Consider the following 21,540-nt stretch of genomic DNA (forward strand, 5'->3'; position numbering starts at 1 on the left):
TCTGCTATTGATGCTGTTCGTTCCCACTACTCTAAGCCCACAGCATGACGTCTTTTTCACCGTAGTTCACGCTCATCCAATGAGAGCTGCAGCTTCCGTAATTGACCACTCTCAATGATCTATCTCTTGGGTAAGCGACTTTCGTGGTTGAGAAATAGTAGACATAATCTCTGCCGTTCTGCTAGTAGGATGATTACTGGAGACTCACCTTTTCAACCGTGTCCTCCATCACATAGCGAATGACAAAAGTCTTCTTACCCTGACCCCAACGTAGTGCTCGTCCGATTGCCTGACTCTCCACCGACGGGTTCCATTGCGGTTCCAGTATGTGGACCCGACTCGCGACGGACAAGTTATTCAATCTGTATTCGAACTGTGTCAACCCGCAGGCTCCCCATTGATCAATACTACCTCCAGGGCCGAGATCTCGCAGGCGATGCCAGAGGCAGGAAATGCGGGCTTTGTGTCATAACTTACCCTACAGCGCCCGTCCCTATAGTCATCAAGAGCACCCGGACAGCTGAGTTGTGCTGGAACTCCTCCAACATAGTCTTCCGTTTCATCGGGCTCATGATACCATCGACCCGGCAATGAGAGATACCATTCTGGTCGAACATCTCACCCAAGACATCGAGGCTTTGTCTCCAGAAAGAAAAGACTATGCTGATTTGTTTTGTATATCTGGTAAGCAATGGGGCATATAAGACAAGATAGAAACCCAGGTGTGCTGCGGGAAATATGGAGTATAATTACCTTTTATCTTCCGAATAATGGTTTCGTATATCGGTAAGTAGAGTCGCCAATTTTGAAGGATAGGCAATACTGGCCCGTTGAGAACCAACAGTATCGAGAAAGCCCTGTTCGGCGCTGATGGTCTGCCCACTGTCTGTCGTTCCATCATCATCATCATCGGATGTTAGGTTTGTTGTTGTTGTCGCCGTTGTGTTTGCTGTTATTGGAGCCTCAGGGTCATATTGACTCTCCCTATCCTCCATAATACCTGCATTTGGGCGGGCACATATCTGGCATTTCAACCTACGGTGGCGGCTCAATGAGAGCCAAGAATCCAGCGAGGAACTTCTGCTCTTATCTTCGTCTTCGTCCTCGGAATCTAAGGTCAGTATCTCCATGCCACAAATAGAGCAAGTGTTCTGTTCATCCTGTTGGAGTAGCGTGACTATTTCGTCCGACGATAGATTCAGAGCGTCTGTATCATTATCGGACCTTCCTCCGCCGAGAAACACACTTCTCAGACCGGTGTTGCAAAACATGCGCAACCGCAATTTAGCTGTCAGAATCAGCTTATCTGCTCGTCCTTTCGAGGTTGGCATGTTTATTGCAGCTTTAAGCCGCCTGTCGTAAGCCTTGATCAGCTCATCGTAGACTCTGCGTTCGGCCTCCGAGAACAACGGACGATACGTGATGAAAGTGCCCCCGAGAGCTGGGAATACCGTTGACATTCTACGTCTCAGGCAGATGGCTGAGAGAAGACACTCGAGGTTGGCATAATTAGGTTGGACACTACGAGCGGATCTAGACGACGTTTTTGTCATGTATTTGCGGAAGCCCACAACGCTGTTCAAGTACGGGATGCGGAGGAACAGAACGAGCGACGCGAGATCCTTGAGCGAGTTCTGTATGGGTGTCCCTGTCATGCACCAGCGAATTGAGGCCGAAATGTGCTGGATCGCCTTGAATTGTTTCGTGGAGGAGTTTCGTATAACGTGAGCTATGTAAAATGAGTCAAGTCCTGCAGTTATTACGGGAAAATATTTTTTTGCTGACCTTCATCGAGTATCAACCTGTGCCAGTGAATTTTGTTAAGTACACTTTTCCCGCCGCTGCTACTGAAATCCGCTTCAATAGTGGCATAAGTTGTGAAAACAATATCATCTGAAGGGGGCGATGACAAACTGATGCAACGCCTTGGGCCATGATACTTGTAATATTTCAGGGCTCCGGGAATGAGGTGCCTGTTGCAGAGTTAAAGAGGAGGGTTTTGCTTAACTAAGGCCATCACCACATTGTTGTGCTTACTTTTTGACTTCGTCAATCCAACCGTGCAGCAATACTGGGACTCAGTTAGTCGTGGTTAATCGACCCAAATGCTTGAACCAAATTGTAGGTACTCACAAATAGAAGGCACGACAACAAGCGTGGATTTCGCAAAAGTAGAACTCGAGTCTGCCGGTTTCTCTAACGTTGTTATATCACTGGGTGGTGATGACACTATGCTGGCAATCATGCTGAGGGTCTTTCCCACACCCATATCATCCGCAAGAATCCCGCCACGAATGTCCACGGGCTCTGGGCTTCTCGTGCCAGTTATTGTGTGCTTATATCTGTGCGCTTTCCTGTAAATAGGTGTGTTGTAGCCTAGAGTTGAGGGTTTCCACACATACACGTGCTCTTTCCAGTTCCAGATTTCAAGACGCCACAGTGTGTTCTTAGTTCGAGAACAGGCTGATTCTCGAGACAGGATAAAGTCTACTGCTTCCAGCTGATGCCTATAGCAAGTCTCAATCTCTTTCCGAATATCAAGTTCAAAAACGAAACCGACTCACCTTTCAAGCTTTGTTCGAATACGTTTGTCGACGTCTATCTCGTTTCGCAAAGCCTGCTGCGGAAAATCATCAAGGATCGCTCGAGCATCATCATCATCATCATAATCGCAACTATCATGGCCTTGGCCTGCTTTACCCAGAACGTCGAGGCCGTCTGTATCGTTCTGCTTGGTGTTCCCCAAAATAGGCGGTAGGGTCGGCCGGTTAAGACACTGCGCTCCCACACCGGACAAATACTGTGGATTGTTGTACTCGAGGTATTCAGGCTTTGGGTTTGGGTGTTGCAAAAATAAATGGTACCGAGCGAGCTCCCTTGCTAGGATTTGAGCGATCGAAGGCGAACCGATTACGAGGATGGACATTGTACATGTAGCCTTCGACGACCACCGAGCGGAAGGTGAAGACTCTGCTACAATCTTCATTCTCTGGTGGAGCTCGAACTTTGGTATTACACCTAGCCAGGTTGGGGGCTCTGGTAGCCTCATGAAGCTAAGTGCATGGTGAGTTTTGGTATTCAGTGTAGCGACGCAGGTTCCTTGTTTTGATAGAAGATCACAACGGTCATCCTGTATGAAGAGATGTAATAAGGCAAAATCTTCATATTCATCTGAAAGTTCATCAAAGCATAGAGATGACCGGTCTTCGACGCAGTCAATACGGATTTGGATGTTTTTCAGCTACAGCATATCAGCTACAACAGGTAGATAGGCAAAAGCGAAGGGAGGAATAACAGTGTCTCCTACCACGCACCATTCCAAAACATATATGACCTGCATCATACTCCTGGGCCCTTGGCAAGTCCTGGTCATTCATGTCGCGGTAATGCGGGGCACAGACTTGAAGTGGGGGAGGAGGTAAGAGATTTGGTTGAAGTACTTGCGCTTCTAGAAAGCCTGCTTTTGCATTATGAAAGATGATTAGTGAGATAAATGAAGGAAGGGGTCAAGAAAAGGAAACCGCGGCCGCCAGAATTTGAAGTGATAGAAACCTCCGGCGTTAAGTTCATTGTTATTCTTGCACTCACGGGTATCTTGCGCATATGGAAGAGGGAGCCCGCCCCGAATTTGCTCCTGTTGTACAGTATCTTGATGATTGTGCGGGCCGAAAGATCCCCAGGGAGTTGTCATGCCCGAATTGGAGCTGGACACGCTGACGAGATGCTCGTCAAGCCTGAGCCGCTTGGTTTGAGGATAATCGGCCTCGCCGTGGATGCCATTATCCCCCAACTCCAGATCCCGCTTTGGAATGGGGCACAAAGACATGTCTTCGGAAATATCCATATTGGTAACGCCTGACATTTTTCCTCGATTTCTTCTTCGACAAAATGTGAAGTGTTGAGGTGAGATCCGAAAGATATAATCCTTAGCGGCTTATCGCACTGCTCTGAGCTGCGGCACTGCCACCCAGAAGTTGCAGCAGGGCACCCACCACCTGCATCATCACTAACCCAAGGCACGCATTCGCGAGGCTGAGTCTTTTGAAAATTATGATTGGCTCAACATTGTTTCAATTGCTTCACCTTTTGGCATTCATTTGTTTGCTTTTGCTCCGCAAGCCTGCTCACCGAATACATTTGACATTTGGGCGTTGAAGGCATGACTGGCCTTAAAGACAGTCACACGGTTTTTCTATACACTCTCCGCTCTCTCTGCATCTGCCTATTGTACATCATTGTAAACCCAAGATGATAAAAAAACAACAGGGTCCATAACATCAGCATGATCCACACCAAAACCACCGTGAAGAAAATAGACGCCAAGGTGAAGACGACGCAAACCCTCTGAAACTGCTGATTCCCCTGCAGCGCCTCGGTCGCCAGTCCCACTTGCATGGCCGACAACAGAACTGACATGTATACTAAAACCGCCAGGATCCACGAGAAATTACGCTCGAAGAACTCCTGGTACCATGTTGAACTGGGAAGAAACCCAAAAACGAGGTTGCGGATAGAAAAGGTCACGGGCGCTAATCGGTACAAGGAATTCAGGCGGCTTAGGCGCAACTCGCCAAACTCGTAGCGCTTGTTGATAATTGCAGGCTGGGGTTGGGAAACATATTCCTTTTCTGTGGGCAGGGAAGTACTACATCTATCGTCATCGTTCTCATTGTCCACCCACTCGAGGAACTGCTGGATTAACAGTGTCCATTCATCCCAGGTGACATCACAGGGAAGAATACGCTCGTCCTTGGCGAGTTGGAAATCGATCAATCCAGTAATGAGCCACGCATAAGATAGAAGCAGCCCACATGCGGCAGCGTGCAGTTCTCGATGAGGACAGAGCTCCCGCACCCAAAACTCGTGGTCCAGGAGATATTCCGGGACGGGTTTGATGAGGATCTGTCCGGGGCTCCAGACCAAGTGCTCATCTGGGGATTCCGTGAGGATAATCGCACGCTTCATCAGCTTCTGTCGATGCAGTGGCCGGGCTGCCCGTGGGAGGCCAGCGAGCCATAGCAGATGATGAATCCGATTCAACTTCGGCGTTGTGAGCTGGAAGACCAGATAGCGTTGGAGATCCTCGCTGGGCTTTATCAACTGGTGCTGGAAGTTGACGCCTGCTGGGTGCGTGTATTGTGGGGAAGACCGAATGCTCGCAGAGCTGGAGAATGGCGGCGTCACACCATGGCTCGCTGGCGTTTCTGGCTGGGGGTAGTGTATGGTAGGAGGATGTGGCGCAGTATTGTTTGCCACAGTTGAAGACATCTCGTAGGCGAAGATGGATGTTTTCTCTCTCTCTCTTTCCTTTCTCCTTTTCTCAAAGTTTATATACAGATTTGTCAACAAGCCTCGAGAGATTAAGAACAAACCCCGGGCGCGCGAGCAGTCTTACTGGGCTTCTGGGCGAAACGACGTAGCTACCAGTATCTCATGGAGATGACGATTGTGTTGGCACTTCTTTAGGTGAGACAAGGATATGGCCACTAACGTGGTGACCACTTGGAAGCCAGATTGGCTGTAGAGGCATGTTTGCCTATGATCTTACCTCCTAAGCAAGTCAGCAAGTTAAGCGACTGCTGTAATATCATGACTCCTCCAGCTGGGCAAAAATTGCGACTCACGACAATGCTTGTGTTGGGCATCATCAGGGCAGTTACATGGTTGTGGCTATGCCGGGCGGAGGAGGAGGCAGAGGCGCCCAGGTTATTCACGTGTAATTCCTTCTGTCTGAAGTGATTCCAAGGGCGGTGCCAAAAACAGGGCTACGGGCTACCTAAACCGCACCGGGAAGTGTGTAAGCACTAGCACCATGCGCGCATGGTTCCACGCGCAAGTTGACTTACGTGCTAGCCCTCTATACTTGACTGCGCACAGTAAAGCGGCGGCTTCCGTATAAAGTAAGCGCTAGGACTAAATTATCTATCAACTGAGTGAAGCGCTTGGCATCCTTTCTGACGATTCCACCACTCCGATACTGATTTACACTGCTAAATATACTAACAACAATGGAGATAAACAACATACCAACATGAAAGTCTACAGTTCGCCAGAACGGATATCAACAACTCAATTCAGCTCCTAGGTTGTATAAGTCACTCTGGGTGACAGAGTCTGCTGTGGATCATGCCGATGATGTGGGCTGTGTTGTTTTGTTATCAATTTGGATTCACGATATTGTACCATAGGCGGTTACAAAGGGTGGAAAAAATGTATAGGAAAAGTGTGTGATTATCCGGGCTGGGGTGGTAGTAGTCAGGACATGTACCGAGAGCCCGAATGGTTTGATAGACAGGCTATAGTGCGGCTAACCAGTCCCCAGTAGTTAAACAAAGAAGTGAAAGAAAAAAGCAAGCAGCGGAGGTAACTTTGTGTACCTCGTTCTTTGTTCAAGATGGAGAACAATCTCCCTATTCCCGGATCTCCCTTACACAACCCATGAGAAGCAGCAATCGCTCATGCCTACTTAAGAAGGGACTTCATGCCTCTCGTTCAGATGAAGTCTTCATTCTTCATTTCCACAAGCCTTGGTGATTGTACCCTTTCTCCGGGTGGCTGTGATAACTACTTCGTGCCCTAGCTTCAGAGTTAAGGTGTGAGCACGGTTGCTCCTTTCTCCTCCTCTCGACATTTTACAGTTTGACACTAGTACCTGCTTCTAAGCTTTTCCGACGAGATGTCATCGGACTCTCTTCAGAAGCGAGTCGTGGAATCAGTCGACGATATCCATGATACGGATTCCGACGGTCATCGGGGCAAGCGATCCAAGATTGTCAAGCCCTTCACCAGCGTCTCCAGCTCCGTTCGAGACACGGAAACTTCTCCGAGCTCTCTCATCTCTGAAAATAAAGTACACGGTGTTTTACAGCCGAAAGACGACCAAGCCGGGGGCGATTCGGAGGCTATCTGTGAGTACATTACCTACCGTCGAGCGCCCCCTTCCCCCCAAAATGGGGTCTAACTTCTCATGTTATGCCTAGGCTCTCCAGCACCACAAGCGCTTTCGCCCAAACATTTGGCTCCAAAACCTGTCCAGGACCCTCCCCAGCAATGCCACAATAGTAATGACAAGGTCTTGCAAAGCACTCAGGAAGATAAGGCAGAATACATATGCTTCGGGATGGTACGTGATATGGATCACCTTTTCATTTCCTCCTCCTTCCCCTCTTTTGTTCATTTCTCTACCCATCCAGTATAGCTAACGTGGGATAGCTGAGAGATGTCGAGATTAAAATCCAGCCTGTTCTGGGTTCGTACTCTCTAAGCGTTGATCAATCATTCGGGATACCTGATACGTTTGCTTCACTCACTCTCTCGATACAACCGTCGCAGAGTGATTTTCTTTCAAACGAGGGCGCTTGTATTGCGACGATAGACTATGCAACACACCGTCGAATCAGCTCCAGGAAAGTCGAAGAGGACCCGATCTGGCTGGCTGTGATGCCAATGGATGAACTCCGGCAGAAGATAAGAGCAGTGACAAAGAAATTTTCTTCAGGATCTTACTCTCCTTCCACTTGGACGTACAAAATCAACATTCTTGCTATCGGCCTCTTGACTATTGCGAAACCCCTGGCAGACCAACTTACTCAACCTCAGCATGGTCGGCGTCAGTTGCAGTTGCGTTGTCCAGTCCCAAAGCCCGACCAGATTAGGTATTATAATCCCCAATGGTCGTACACATTGGGACCACCACCTTCCGAACAATCGAAACCACCACATACACCGCGGATTGTTAATCAGAAGGAGTTGAATGGTTCTGACGCGGCGGAAGCGAACAAGCGCAAACACTTCGAAGATGATCGTGGTGACGCTCAAGCGGTCCTTATAGAGTCCAAATAGTCAATTCGACGGCAGGCGATAGCGTTATGGCCGCCCGGAAAATGCGTTTTCGGGGGTACTCAGTGATGCAGCGGATGAAGAATATCATATACGAAGATCCGGGAATGTGTATGTATGGCTTTACACTTGACTTGACTTGATGATAGACTAGATATTCTATGGTGTAGACCCAATGGCCGCTAAAGCCTAAGACCCATGTGACTACTACTACTACTCACTGTAATTAGTAAGTAATGCTAATTAGTACCTAGGTATATATCTTAACCACATCCCAATTTTGAAGTAGATCTACATCATGATATAGTGTTCCAAACGGGTCATGTCAATAAAACAGAGCTACAAGGTGTTCTCACACTGACGCTACACCTACATTTCTCTTCCTCTATTTCAATCTATCCAGCTACACATCAGCATTTCTGGTATTTCATTCAAGTGTTCAATCAATTCACCGTGGGGCCTATAGGATACACCAAGTATCACTTAATGTGTCTCAGGAAACGACAGATTCTTACCTGAATAACTTGAGCTGTATCTTCAGAGCAAAAGATCCGACATGGCTTCTAAATCAGCGGAATGTACCTTTGTGCCGATATATATGTACTGCTTAGTGGTAGATGTAGATAATACTACTAACTTACTTTCTTCCCCTACCCTTCTTTCATAGTAGCATAGCTCGACTGCCCCAATGTTTACCAACTTCATTTGGTCAGGAGCCTTTGTCGACACTACTAGTTATTCTTCCTAGGTATTATAGAAATTCTGAACCTCAGCTCTCTGATTTAATCCCCGACTCGCAGTGAAGTGGTGAAAGTAGCCATGGCTGTCATTCAGGCACTTCGTTGCCCCAAGTTACCAAAAGCGGCATCACCGGTTAGTACTAGGCACGCAAGACTTATACTTAGCAAATCCCCAGTTATGTGATTTCTACTACTGCAATCATCAATACCTAAATCCGAATAATCACATACTCCGATAAGTCCACTATCAATAAGGAAGATATTCAACTCTTCAGCAAAGTAGAAGATCTATACTTTCCCAAAACGGATATCAACAAAACAGATTGGCAGCTCCCATGTCGAGCATGTCACACTGACGCCACTCCCACATTCCTCTCCATCCACTCATACACCCCAACTAACTATCAATCAGATTACTACCTACTTACTTACTTACTTGCTTACTTACTTACTATCCAATTAACCAAACAAATCAAATAATTCACTATGAACCCATTTACAACAAATCAACCACCACCACCTCCGACATACCACCCCCTCCCAAAATGAAACCCAAAAAAGAAGAAGGCAAAGATCCCACCACTCCAGCCTCCACCTTCCTCCAGACAGAACTCTACCACACAGCCTCACAACCAGGCCTCCGCTCCCTCCCACCCAGTCCCTCCCGCGACTTCCTCACCCTAACCTGGGGTCCAATAATCTACCTAACGACCTACACACCTTCCTCCTCCAACAATCTCCTCTCCCCCTTCCTGCAATCCCTCAACACCGAAATCCATCACGCCATTCGGCGCGTCCTGCCCGGGAATCCTTCCCAAACTCGACTCTTAGAATCCAGCTACGCGGCGAAAGTCTTCAGCGGGGAGAAGCTGTACGGGGATAAGAGCGTCGAGGAGATAAGGAGGGTGTTTCATGATTGGAAGAGGGTGGATTTGGCGTTGCCGGCGGTGGAGTTACCTGTGAGGTTGAGGGTGTGTTTGGTTGTTGATAAGGGGGTTTTGGAGAGGTTTGGGAGGTTGGTGAATGGGGATGGGGATGAGGATGGGAGGGGAGGGGAGTGTTGTCCGGTTATTATGGTGGAGGAGAACTTTCCTGATATTAGAAGGAGGGATTCGAATCCGGCTGATGAGGGGTTTCCGGGCTGGACGTGGGTGGCTTTAAGGGCGGTGGTGGAAGTGTTTGATGGGTTGAGGGGGGCCGGGGGGTTGAGGAAGTATCATCGTGAGGGGGAGGTGTATTTGGGGGATGGGAGGTGGGGGAAGTTGGGGTAAGGTGGGCTGTATGGGATTGAGATTTGGGGGATGTTGTATGATATTATGTGTATACTAGTACTGTGTTTGTGGGTCAGGAGTATGGTTGGTCTGGCTAGATTGGCGTCAGTGGTGTGCTTTGGCTCGAGGGGCGGGTTAGAATAGTTATCGCACAATCGTCTTTGATGTTATACTTACATTTCTTGGATAGTTTCATATACTAAATTAGTAAGGAAATTATCTGGCTTGTTTTACCCAAACATTCAGAGTATGTTAAGAGAGCATCTTGTGTTGCTGTTTCCACTCCTGATTAGTCCCCCTGTAATCATGCACTGTGTACTCCTCAAAAACCTCTCGCAGCCAGCTTCTCTTCCTCCATCTGTTAATCCCCAGGTCCATCAATAGCATATCCAGATACGGGATCGCGTCAAAGATCGTCTCTGGATACCAACTCGCGAAACCACACGGATGTCGATGTTTTCCATATCGACTGGTCAGTGCTGTTTGATAATACACCTTCGATCGGTCAATTGGGACCTGATTGTTGAGATAGGCATATGTCCAGAGAGCCTGCACCTCGACCAGAAGGGCGTTGCTCGGTCCATTAAGCATCTTCAAGAATGCAATGGACTGATCGCCTTTGGCTGTCAACTCTGGAGACGCAATTCCGCGGTAGAGCCGGAAAGGACTGAGCCCGAGCTTGTACGGAATCTTCACAGCTGGTTGGTCACGCAGACCTGGAAACCGATCGAGTATCTCTTCATCCGCGGCGCGGTCGAAACGATCCCAGGCTTTTCGGTCTCTAGAGACATTCCTGGTGGGAATCCCCAGGCTGCCTTCCAGTCCCTCGGGCTCGTACTGGATGCTTGGTACTAGGTTCCATCCAGTTATTCTGATGACAGCATCGGTTTGTAGATCTGTGCCATCGGTAAAGCTGACTTGGCCTTCTGATAAATGCGATATGTCCTTTCTCTTTACTCTCACCTGCCCTGATCGAACATAATCATAGATATCCGTGGGATAATTGAGGATCCCCAGGCGGCCTGTCCAGAACACACTGTGACCCGCTGTTAGTCATGAAGTCTAGCTTTCGGTGATCTTACCTTCCATCTGGTTCCAGATCTTTCAATGCCGCTTCTTTCCGGTAGCCATTGACCTCAATGGCATCCCCGTTTAGTTTATTCCAGAATGATCGCACTAGCCACCTTCCCAGCGCTGTCCCATGGAGCAGTCCTCGCACCCAGCCAAATCCATCACAATTTCCCCAGATGCAAGGACTAAACCAGGTGATAATTCTGGTGGTTGTTAGTCCTTCCAGCTTCAATCGCCAGGGTCCAAACCAAAGCCACGGCAATGCCATCCAGACAGCACCCCCTCCAGACTTACGGATGATCCATTCCACATGCTTACCATGAGAGGCCATAAGATACACGGCATCGTATCCATACTTTGAGGCCCCGATTACCGTCACCGAGTTTACCGCTGGGTCATTTGCTAGCAGAGCGCCTGTTGTTCCAAGTTGAGAGTGATTCATGATGGGTCTCTCAAAGCTTTGCTGTCCCGGGATCGAGAATTCATTCGGAGTCGAGAACAGTCCAGGGCTCATGATGAGCTTATTGCATGTGTAGAGTACCGAGTCGGTGTGGAGCGCCCAGAATCCGTCAGCTTTTTCTACCGTATCTACACGAATGTTAAATCGAGTCCGTCGCCGAAGGTCGAAATGATCGATAAAGTCATTGAAATACTGCTTGAGCGCGTATCCAGGGATGGGAGCTTCCGGTTGCACATCATATTTGGTTGGATCAAGCGAGAAACTCGAAAACTCATAAGTTCCGTAGAGATTGTTGGTATGAAGCCCTTCATAGCTGTTTTCTGCCCATACGCCGCCTACAGCTGAACGCTGTCAATGCAGATCAGTGGACAGCTGGATGGGCATTTGGTGCGGGATATTACCGCTTCAAGCATTATTAGATCTGTTTCTGGCGCTAGCTCAAGATACGTCTTTGCTGCTGCCAGACCAGCGAGTCCTGATAATTACTAGTAAGTAGGCAGTCTAAGAGTCAGTCAATGGCAGGCGAAAAGTGCCCATACCTGCGCCCACCACAATCACTTCGTGTTGCTCCTGAGGCTGCATCGTCATCAATTGGTAAATTCCTTCTATCTGACTAGCGTGCTGTAGTGAAAAGTCACTTGTTGCATCCCTTCAAAGTCCTCCACATGATGGCTATGACTTAGCTCAGGCAGATGACGAACAGCAAAAGTACATTCAACTCCATTGTCCTGAACCATGACGTAGTGCGCTGATTGGCCACTTTGAGAGCAATCACGTGTCGATAAGAATATCAATTCCAGTCGCAGCAAACCTTCAGATAAACCTTCAACATCCCTCCCCAGCTTCTCCTTCATTTCCCTCATGGCTTCCAGCTCGACCTGGAGATCCTCTCCATGGATCGCTTCGTCTCCCGGAAGAGGCCCCGGAGCCCTCCGCCACCAACAACAACCGACGAAGAGTCCACCGACCTGAAATTGGCCCTCCTGATGTCACTCTTCCCAACCATGACCCTGGACACGCTGATGGAAATCCTGGTTTCGAGCAACGGCTGCGTGGAAACAGCCTCATCCACTATCAAAGCTCAAATTCAAACCCAAATCCAGTCTGGCTTGGCGCCTCCATTCAAGAAACGCGCAACAGCCATTCCAGGAACCCCAGCCATCCAAACATGCTTAACCTCAACTTCCCCGACCATCATCTCCAAGCCTCTCACAAAGAAAGGCCAAACCCTCCACCTCTACTCCCCGGCCTCCATAGCAGCACACACCCCCTGCACCCTGATCCACAACTTCCTCTCCCCATCCCTTGCAAACGCCCTCCTCTCCGAACTCCTCTCCGAATCCCCGCACTTCACCAGACCCCACTTCCAACTCTTCGACCGAACCGTCCAAAGCCCCCATTCAGCCAGCATCTACGTCTCCACACCAGAAGACCACCACTCCCACACCTCAGAATACACCTACGGCGGCACCTACCGCTCCAACGTCCGGCAAATCACCCCGCACATGCGCACCGTTGCCGCCAAAGTCCAGCGCACCGTGAACGAGCAGATCAAAGCCCGGGGCCCCAAGCTCCCTTTTCAATCCCCACTAGAATGGACTCCCAACGCCGCATTCGTAAACTGCTACGCCGGCGCCACAGAAAGCGTAGGCTGGCACTCCGACGAACTGACATATCTCGGCCCGAGACCCGTCATCGGGAGCTTGAGTCTAGGCGTGGAGAGGGAGTTTCGCGTGAGGAAGATCCTCCCTGTTGACACCGACAATGAGGATGAAAATAATGGTGATGATGGAGGCCAGATCTCCATCCACCTACCGCATAACTCCCTCCTCATCATGCATGCAGAAATGCAAGAGGAATGGAAACATTCCATTGTCCCTGCTAGGACGGTCATTCCGCATCCTGTTTCTGGTACGGCGAGGATCAATATCACCTATCGCTGGTATCGCGAGTCGTTGCATCCGCGGTATACACCCCGTTGTCGGTGCGGGGAACATACGGTGTTGAGGTGTGTGCAAAGGAAGAGGGAGAATCGGGGGAGGTATATGTGGATGTGTTACGCTGGGTTTGCGCCGGGGAAGAAAGGATGTGGGTTCTTTCAGTGGGCGGAGTTTGATGATGATGGGGAGCCGGTGTGGGGTCTGAGGGGAAGGGGGATAGTGGTGACGATGCGCCGAGGTTGAGGAATTTTGTGGAGGGGAGGGTTGAGGATGGGGATGAGGTCGAGGGTGATGGTGTATAGATAGATATGAACTTGTGATACCCTTTATGTCATTATAGCGTCTGATACGGACTCATATGTATAGTTCGAACGGAAATTATATAACCCGCCTCGATCTAAGAGACCGGATTCCGAGGAGTGCATCTAAGTGATAGCATAAAGAGCAGATTGATTCCCCGCTTGTAAAACAGCAAACTGTTAACATGAAACTAAACGCCATAACTCCTGTACTGTCCTTCACGGAAGCATATGCCCTAAGCAACCATGTAGCCTGCCTCTGACTTATCACATGTATAGTGGAAGCCACATATAAAAGGTCAATCCTCTAGTGTAGTCCCTGGCATATAAGATCCTTCACTGGCATAATAGGCCAAGTCGCGCCATCGTGAGCCTAAACCAACCATGCCCTGTGGCTATCCCAAAACAAGATTAGTCGAACCTTTCCAACGATCTGCATCAGTATCATCTCAACCAAACGTCTCTGTCGAGCAGCGCTCCACATAAGCAGGGCCATTCAAAACTTAGTAGTCGTCTTATCCCTGATACAGTGCACCAAAAGTCTACTCGCATGCCCTCGAAGTCTATTCCACGAGATCCAAAACCAGAACGGCGATCTTCAAAGATACCCAACCAACACCACGACAGCCTCGATATCCAGAACCACCACCCTAATCAACCACCATCAATCATGAAACCTGATCTTCGGAACTAAAACCCAATTCAACTCTCCCCCTCCCGTCTGCGCAGCGGTTCCTGATAAGCAGGCGGGTTCCGACCCCGTTCGAGATCCGGCTGGGTATTTCGTTTCCCTTTCTGACGATCCTGCGGCTTGACCCAGAACACCCAGGTGACTGATTTTCGGGTGCTCCAAAATTCCGAGCAGAGGAGGGCGATGGCGAGGATGCTGCAGATGACGATGATGGGGACGAGGACTAAGAGGATGACGGTGATGGATGATTTGTATTGTGAATACCAGCTAGACATATTGGGTTATGGGTGTATTGTAGGAGGTATGGGTTTTGGTAATTGGATGAGTAGGAGGTGGTAAAGAGTTAAGATGCTTTTGGGAGGGCTATAGAGGGGATGGATGGATGTATGGATGGGTGTTCTGGCACTGCCACAGATGTGACGTACTAGGCAGGCACGATGGATGGATGGATGGGTCATGATGACAGCCTTGATTAATGACTTTTTGATTATGTATGAGATCAGGTCAGGTCAACTGAGCCACGATCGGTTCTATTAAGGGTATATTGAATTACTCACGCACTGCCTCTGTGCGTGGAATCATCATCTCTTTGACTGATGCCAGGGTGGATTCGTCGAGGCGGCTGAACCGGATCTGTGAGCTTGTTAGCAGCTGATCATTAACACACTGTGTGTCAGGTATTACCATCTCCTCGACTCCTCCCCGCGTCGTATTCCCATACAACATCGCATCCGAACTACTAGCCTCAATCTCGTTCTGCACCCGTCTGGCCCAGATCCCATCCCAATGCCAGTCTCCCGGGGACCTCGCCTGCGGGCTCCCCTTCTTCGATGCAGAAGCAGTGCTTCCCTTCCGATGAGCCTTCCACGCATGCCACGCACTCGGGTTTCCGGCTGCTTCCAGCGGTAAAGAATCGAGGACCGTCTCATTGTCGAACGTAGACCGAATGTAATCCAGCAGCTCTGATACAGGGACAGTCTTTCTAGGCTCAACCGGCTGCTCTACTGACGACGGGGCGACGGCCTCGCCTTCATCCTCATTTTCATTCTCGTCATCTTCTTTCGACTGAGGCTCTGTCTGTTCGTTGGCGGTGCCGTTATCCCCGGACATGCTTTCCCTGCAGAGGGTATTGGACACCCCTTCGCTAGTAGCAGTCGAATTACGCACACTGGCGGTCTCTCTAGGCGGAGTGGCGGATTGTAATCCAGCTCGCTTTGCGCGGCCAAACCAGTGCGGGAATCCGTGCCGCAGACTGAACCCGCCAGGGTGTAGCCGCTCTTCGTCTGTTGCGCTGACTGGATCCTCGCTTGAGGCACCGGTGCTGAATGTGTATGTGGTGAGGGGGACGATTAAGGGATGGAAGACGTCAGTGGCGAAGTTCACTAGAGGAGGCATATCGGGATAGGACGTGGGGAACCGGATCTGGAAGCGGAGGACGGCGGAGGCATAGGGGCCTATACAGACAAGATTGTCAGATCGCTGTCATCATAAGGAATTGAGTATACATACCGGAGCGAACAAAGATGACTCCCAACCAAAGCGTTGGATCGCCCGGGCTGAGGCTCATGTAAGTTCCCGGAGGAGCGGCATGTTGCAAGCTTGCGCTGCAGAGACAGTCAACACCACGATTTGGTCAGTCGAGTGGTATTAAGCATGCTCACAATTCTAGGAGAAGCTGCTGTTTCCGAATCGCAGGGACGTTGGGCAAGCGGGTTGTCGACATGATGTTTGGAATTGGTGGTCGGGAATGCTCAGGGGTGCGGCGAGGCGAAGATGAAGAGTCGGAGGTGCTTATGTCCGCTATCTCCGGCGGTTATCTGGGTTTCTATGGTAGCAACTCCACTTCACATGGGAGGGAAAAGTATACAAAAGCGCTGGAAAACAAACAGTCATGGTAGAAGTGCGTGCCCCTTACTGTGTAATTGACATGTCACATTATAACAGTCTATATCTACGCGTAGAATACACACCCAACTTATTCCATCTACTTCGCTCAAATCGTACCTCATAACCGCGAAGCCTGCACAAAAGCCTTCCCCAGCTCAACATGCGACTGGGTGACTCCCATGATAATCATGCCCTCCGCAAATCCCTCGTAGATACCACCTGCAATGCTTGTCACCCACCAGGCTGCAAGCTCCATCAGATTCGCGCTCACTCTCCCTTCGTTGTAATTCAGGACTGCAGCCCCTACAACCATACCTCTTTTACCAAAGTTATCAGCCGCATCCAGAACCTTTGTTACGGCGCGTTCCGTTAACCGATGGGATCGCTCATATCGGTACAGGTGGTACACGAGGATTTTCACATATGGCATGAGGAATTGCAACATTATGAAGAAGTAGACGATAGTCGACGACAGCAGTCGATGAAGGTAAGATCGCTCAGGTGGAGAATTTTTTCCCGTAAGCATACTGTGAAGCCCTGCCGCGGATGGATCAGTCACGGCAGGCGCAGCCAGAGATTCCTTGACACCAGCAGGAAGATTTTCCTGAATTATCATGGTTTCTTGGGTGCTCATGTCGTCGGGGAGGCCATCGAGAAGGTAACTTAGAGCATCAACATACAACATCCGAGCCAAGCGACTGTCGCACTGCCGCTGCTGCGCTTCATGGCAAGCATTCTGCAGGAGGTTGAGTGCTGAAATTCTGTCAGCCAGACTATTACTAGTGACCTATTTCGTGTGTCCTAGAATAGAACAGGAATAAAAAGACAGGCGGTCATACGAACCAGGCGCAATCCGATTCCATCGCAGTCCGGATTCTGCCTCATAGTTCGGAGCCACTGGGCTGAAAACACTGCTAGATCTACTGCTTCTGAGACTAGAGATATCGCTGAGCTCTTGCGATTTCTCAGGGACAGGCGAGAAGCATGGATCTACTCCATTGCTAGCACTGCTTGCAGTACTGGGGCGCTGAAAGGCGTGCCCAGAAGAATTATCAGGCACCGATGCGACATACTCCGGCTCAGAAGTCTGTCGCATTGCGGCCATCGCATCACCTCCGGTCTCATCAGCTGTGTTTGCTTTGGCGCTGGCGCTGTCGCTGGCCTCTGACTTCACGGATCGATGCATTGATGGGTATACTCTAGAGATCCGCCGTCGAAGCGAGGCGGGGATAACGGGAGAAAAGGCCATGAGTACTTGGCGGTAGACCATCGTATCGCTCAGTGCTGTTAAGTCGTCGAATTCATCCATCTTGCGAGGGTAGGGGCCTATACAATGAATATAAACAACAATGAGGGGTGAACCATGAGACAGTGCTAGCAGCGTATGTCTGACGCAGAGAACGGCAACAGCGTCCACGAACGACCAGATAGGCTTTCTGGCGTTTCAGAAAGTTACTGAATGTCCAGCCATCGGTTGAAGCACATGGCAGGGTGAAACACAAGCAAGAAGTTGCTTAGGTGCATGGCGTGAGAGAAAAGTTCCGGCGCAAACTTCAGCCAGCGGCTTTCACATGTCAAACGGTGCGCCGTTTGTTGGCCCCTCCGATAAGGCACCCAATTCTAGGCCCGTGACTCGGCGGTTCCATGGTCAGTGGCGTGGGTGAGCCAGCCAATCGGATTATTCGTATGTTGTTTTACGCCCTGTGACAGCACTACTAATTGTATACTACGCCCTTCTTATGATGTTGTACGCAAGGAGCATTCGTCGATTTCAGTCCAAAGAAGGGTATATTAATTGTGGCTATCTCCTGTACATGCTCGCTTTTCCATCCCACGAAATGAATGTTTGCAGTTGAAGAAGGGCGAGAGAATCCCCGAAATAATTCCATCTCTCCACACAAAGCAAATCGAAGTATAAGAAACTTTTCGACATCATGACCCTCTCAGTCATGGACTATCTACACTTGCCGCATATCTACAACACCGATTCCCTCATCAATCACCATTATATCTGCTCTCGGCCCTCATGCATACCTGGGTATCCCAGATCCGTCGTTGGTGCAAGCTCCTCGTTGGGACCCGTATCGGACATGAACACATCGGAGCTCCGCATACCGGGTATGGCTATGGGAGCGGAGACAGGTGTAGAGAAAGGCAGTGCTTTTCCAGTTGGCTCTACTTGATGTTGTCCAACGTTCCTAGCCCCAACTTCACTCTGACGCCTACTACTCTCTTCAAAGCACAGCCCCTGCAAATCGTCCAACGGTAACTCGTCATACCGCTCATTCAGTTGTTGTAAGAACTCGGGATCGAACCCCATTTGCACGAATTGGTCAACAGATCCGCTCAAAGGCGTGTTGAGGGACGCAATGCCAGCAGACAGGGTACTCCCCACATCAGCCGACAGCCTGGAATAGGGCCGAGACGGGAGAAAGCCAGAACTTTCGGCATAGCTGCCAGTGGAACTCCCAGGAGCACTCGCGGCAAAGGAAGACCGACCGTGCCCCATAAATGCGGGGCTCTGGAGCCCAGAGTTGGGGGTCACGGGACTGAATGTGCCCTGTCTGGGGTAGAGAGGACTGGATAACATGCTGGTTTCGGCTGGGGCCTGTCTTAGGCCGTCAGCAGCAGCAAATGGCGGTCGCATACCCAGGTCGGATAGTTGAATGTGCTCTGACCCAGGGAGTACTTCAAGTCCTGTGTCTCGCTTCAGCAGGCTGAGCCAAGTCGAATTATCGGCGCACGTTTGATTCCACGGGTCGTCGCTTCCATAAATGATTCGCCGGCCTTCGTCCTGTATCATTCGATCTGTCGGGATGATACCGACGGCCCTCTGGTTGTGGATATATGCGGTGAGTTCACGCTGCAGGCGCCTATAACAATTCGCATCTTCTGGTTGAAGCAGACCAGTTGTTTGTGCAGCGTTGGGTGGCTTGAAAGGATTCAGAGTCTTCTGCTCGCCGCCAATGAGATACGCTGGCATTGCATTTTCGACCAGACCCTGAATAAAGCTTTCAAACCCCCAGTCACCCTGCCACTGCGCCATGGTACTGCCATTCTTGAAATGGGAGGCCAAATGGTCAACTCGGTCTTTCCAAGTTGTTAGATTCAGCCCGCAGAAGCCACAACGAGATTTGAATTCTGTCAGAGTGCTCCTCCAGGCGTTCATGGATGAGTTAAACTTGACGTTGTGCATCAGTCTCAGGTGCTGGTTAAGATGATCCTTCCGGTAAAAGGATCGCTCTGCGGGTGTCTTCTCTTGACAGATACTGTAATTGTGTGATTCTAGATGATCGTTGTTGGGATCAACAGCCATGCAGAATACACAACGGTTGGCGCCATCTATGAAGGCCACTCCCCCCAAAGGGGAGCAAGTCCATTTTTCGAGAGCCAAGTGTAGTGACTTCTCATGGCGTTGCCAGTCATACTTGGTTTGGAAGCAGTCGGTGCAGAAAGTACATTGGTATATGCGGGCATTGCGTGCCTTTTGTTGGTTGAAGGTGTTGACGGGAAGTGAGGGCTTGCGCCGGCGACGGCGTTCCTTCCGCTCCATAGAGCCGAAGGAACCGAGAGAGGATCGGTGGGAGAAGGCAGAGGCAAAAGAAAGGTCTGATATAGAGGAACGAGTGGCTGATCGACTTGTTTCCTGACTACTGACCGAGGGAGCATGGAACAAATTGGAGTTGGCATGGCTTGAGTCATTGCTAGACCCAGTCTTCCGGGAAAGGGAACGCACGTGACCTGGTCTGGATGCGCGCTGTCGGTCATATTTCAGGTCGGTCGTGACCAGGGCTCGCAGAATATCAGAGGTGGCAGCGGGTTCGTTTTCAGGGGGCGAGTGCTTCCAACGCTCCATGGGTGTCATGTAAGTGATGTCCACGCCTTTTTGTCCGGGAATGTTGATTGCGCCCGTCGCGGAAGAGTTGCGCGGCCCAGGAGGAACTTTACCACGTCTCCGAGCATTAGCAAGCCAGTTGGAGATTTGCATCCTCTTCAGACCTGTGCGTTGCTGTAACTCGTCCTTTTCCTGCTCTGTTGGATAGGGATGCTCCCAATGTTCCTGGAGCCATGCTTTAAGGATGCGGACCGCTTCCCGCGCCAGTCTCGAATTGCTTTTCCTCGCTCGGCCATCATCTTCAGCAATGAAGCCCAACGATTTGAGCGCCTTCTTTCCGGTCAAACCACCGGTATGGATGTAGGTATTCTCGGAGATTGGATGTAAGGTATCCAAGAATTTGCCGGGTGCTCGAGCGTGGGTGAAGCTGCATTCGCGATAAAGCGAAATGCAGCAAGTACAACCATTTTGACGCATCACTCCACTCTTTGCGACAAAGCAATCCAGATTCATGTGCCTGCAAAAGTCGCATGGCTCCTCGGCACGACTCATGGGATAAACGCCGTTGTCTAATTCACCGGCATCTTGCTCCGGTAGATCGTTGGGAAACTCTAGGCTCTGTTCCTGGAAGATGGCGTTGTAGTTTTCAGCGGCCTCGTTCTCGTCGAACTCGAGATTGTCCGAGGCAACATCATCTTCACGCACGTTGGAACCATATGAGGCTTCATCGAAATCGAAGTACTCCATTCTTGACTGGAGTACTTGATGGGGCTCGAATCTATGATAAAGGGGGGTTCCAATTTATGGTTACAGTATGACACACGAAAGTAGTCTCGTCTTAGGTCGAAACACTGGGAACAGAGGAGTTATGGCGAAGAGATGGAGGACCAAGATTTAGGATAAGCAAGAGGGCAGCGGAGGGAGCCAGGATCCAAGGTAGACTATGTTTTTCGTCTGGGGTACCAAAAGCATGCCGGAACGGAGAACCCTGCCGGCACTGATGCTAGCAGGTTCCATTCATCCAGTAGGAATATCCATCGTGGACCTAGCCTTTAGGGGGGTGAGTGCTCGACTGCAAGCACTAGCAGTTTTCCAAGGGTAAGAGTAAGACTGATGCATGTCCATCGTGTTCGGTCCAGTCGGCTTGGCCGATGATTGACCCAGTCCATGAACAACGGCAGGTGAAAAAAAGGCAGCGTAGTCGTAAGAACTGAAGGAGACGAGGGAGAAAACTGGATCACTGCGCGCCTGCACGCCCTTCCATTGACAACGCTTGCCCTTTTTCGGTTTACGCCCAGTCAGTGCGGGGGTCCCATTGGGCGTGCCGCTTAACCCAATCAGGCAAAATAGTATGAATCATCGCGGCGCCGACGATATCGGACCACTGCCCCACCTCCCTCACCATGGATCATCCGTTGCTGGAAGGATGCAAAGGATTGAATAACGGTGAGCAAATGCTGGTCTAAAGGAGTGTCTGATCCGTTGCTATACAAGTCCACCCAATGCT

General features: G+C 50.0%; 9 protein-coding genes across 9 annotated transcripts; 3 read left to right on the forward strand and 6 right to left on the reverse strand.

The window, feature by feature from the left end:
• Positions 1 to 56: 56 nt before the first annotated feature.
• On the reverse strand, positions 57 to 3,844 carry BO83DRAFT_395201 (DEAD/DEAH box helicase; the record flags this gene model as incomplete). The annotated part of the gene is made up of 12 exons (XM_025533062.1): positions 57 to 119; positions 209 to 362; positions 478 to 663; positions 754 to 1,000; positions 1,079 to 1,729; positions 1,786 to 1,973; positions 2,038 to 2,071; positions 2,134 to 2,354; positions 2,403 to 2,507; positions 2,565 to 3,241; positions 3,315 to 3,457; positions 3,589 to 3,844. 12 exons carry the CDS (start codon positions 3,842 to 3,844, stop codon positions 57 to 59), a joined length of 2,925 nt encoding a protein of 974 aa, XP_025392753.1.
• A 267-nt stretch (positions 3,845 to 4,111) lies between these two features.
• BO83DRAFT_374591 (uncharacterized protein) lies at positions 4,112 to 5,656 on the reverse strand. Its single transcript, XM_025530238.1, has one exon. It carries the CDS (start codon positions 5,266 to 5,268, stop codon positions 4,180 to 4,182), a length of 1,089 nt encoding a protein of 362 aa, XP_025392754.1. The 5' UTR covers positions 5,269 to 5,656; the 3' UTR covers positions 4,112 to 4,179.
• Positions 5,657 to 6,676: 1,020 nt separating this feature from the next.
• Positions 6,677 to 7,842, forward strand: BO83DRAFT_413689 (uncharacterized protein; the record flags this gene model as incomplete). The annotated part of the gene is made up of 3 exons (XM_025534505.1): positions 6,677 to 6,908; positions 6,981 to 7,123; positions 7,213 to 7,842. The coding sequence occupies 3 exons, from the start codon at positions 6,677 to 6,679 to the stop codon at positions 7,840 to 7,842; spliced, it is 1,005 nt and encodes a 334-aa protein (XP_025392755.1).
• Positions 7,843 to 8,990: 1,148 nt separating this feature from the next.
• BO83DRAFT_413690 (uncharacterized protein) lies at positions 8,991 to 9,850 on the forward strand (the record flags this gene model as incomplete). Its single annotated transcript, XM_025534506.1, has 1 exon — positions 8,991 to 9,850. Exon 1 carries the CDS (start codon positions 9,125 to 9,127, stop codon positions 9,848 to 9,850), a length of 726 nt encoding a protein of 241 aa, XP_025392756.1. The 5' UTR covers positions 8,991 to 9,124.
• Positions 9,851 to 10,102: 252 nt separating this feature from the next.
• BO83DRAFT_303705 (dimethylaniline monooxygenase) lies at positions 10,103 to 11,963 on the reverse strand (the record flags this gene model as incomplete). Its single annotated transcript, XM_025527200.1, has 4 exons — positions 10,103 to 10,886; positions 10,933 to 11,729; positions 11,783 to 11,856; positions 11,921 to 11,963. 4 exons carry the CDS (start codon positions 11,961 to 11,963, stop codon positions 10,103 to 10,105), a joined length of 1,698 nt encoding a protein of 565 aa, XP_025392757.1.
• Positions 11,964 to 12,223: 260 nt separating this feature from the next.
• Positions 12,224 to 14,773, forward strand: BO83DRAFT_405090 (putative CUE domain protein). Its single transcript, XM_025533773.1, has 3 exons — positions 12,224 to 13,513; positions 13,534 to 13,617; positions 14,641 to 14,773. Exons 1-3 carry the CDS (start codon positions 12,275 to 12,277, stop codon positions 14,656 to 14,658), a joined length of 1,341 nt encoding a protein of 446 aa, XP_025392758.1. The 5' UTR covers positions 12,224 to 12,274; the 3' UTR covers positions 14,659 to 14,773.
• An 8-nt stretch (positions 14,774 to 14,781) lies between these two features.
• On the reverse strand, positions 14,782 to 16,042 carry BO83DRAFT_413692 (putative ubiquitin-conjugating enzyme). The gene is made up of 3 exons (XM_025534507.1): positions 15,973 to 16,042; positions 15,821 to 15,915; positions 14,782 to 15,765 (listed from the first exon to the last, which is right to left on the reverse strand). Exons 1-3 carry the CDS (start codon positions 16,032 to 16,034, stop codon positions 14,861 to 14,863), a joined length of 1,062 nt encoding a protein of 353 aa, XP_025392759.1. The 5' UTR covers positions 16,035 to 16,042; the 3' UTR covers positions 14,782 to 14,860.
• A 193-nt stretch (positions 16,043 to 16,235) lies between these two features.
• Positions 16,236 to 17,727, reverse strand: BO83DRAFT_433781 (uncharacterized protein). Its single transcript, XM_025535714.1, has 2 exons — positions 17,042 to 17,727; positions 16,236 to 16,951 (listed from the first exon to the last, which is right to left on the reverse strand). The coding sequence occupies exons 1-2, from the start codon at positions 17,505 to 17,507 to the stop codon at positions 16,317 to 16,319; spliced, it is 1,101 nt and encodes a 366-aa protein (XP_025392760.1). The 5' UTR covers positions 17,508 to 17,727; the 3' UTR covers positions 16,236 to 16,316.
• Positions 17,728 to 17,972: 245 nt separating this feature from the next.
• On the reverse strand, positions 17,973 to 21,218 carry BO83DRAFT_374595 (putative homeobox and C2H2 transcription factor). Its single transcript, XM_025530239.1, has one exon. The coding sequence runs from the start codon at positions 20,778 to 20,780 to the stop codon at positions 18,204 to 18,206; it is 2,577 nt and encodes an 858-aa protein (XP_025392761.1). The 5' UTR covers positions 20,781 to 21,218; the 3' UTR covers positions 17,973 to 18,203.
• Positions 21,219 to 21,540: the final 322 nt, after the last annotated feature.

The sequence above is a fragment of the Aspergillus eucalypticola genome, assembly GCF_003184535.1.
Source record: "Aspergillus eucalypticola CBS 122712 chromosome Unknown BO83scaffold_2, whole genome shotgun sequence".
NCBI classification, from domain to species: domain Eukaryota; kingdom Fungi; phylum Ascomycota; class Eurotiomycetes; order Eurotiales; family Aspergillaceae; genus Aspergillus; species Aspergillus eucalypticola.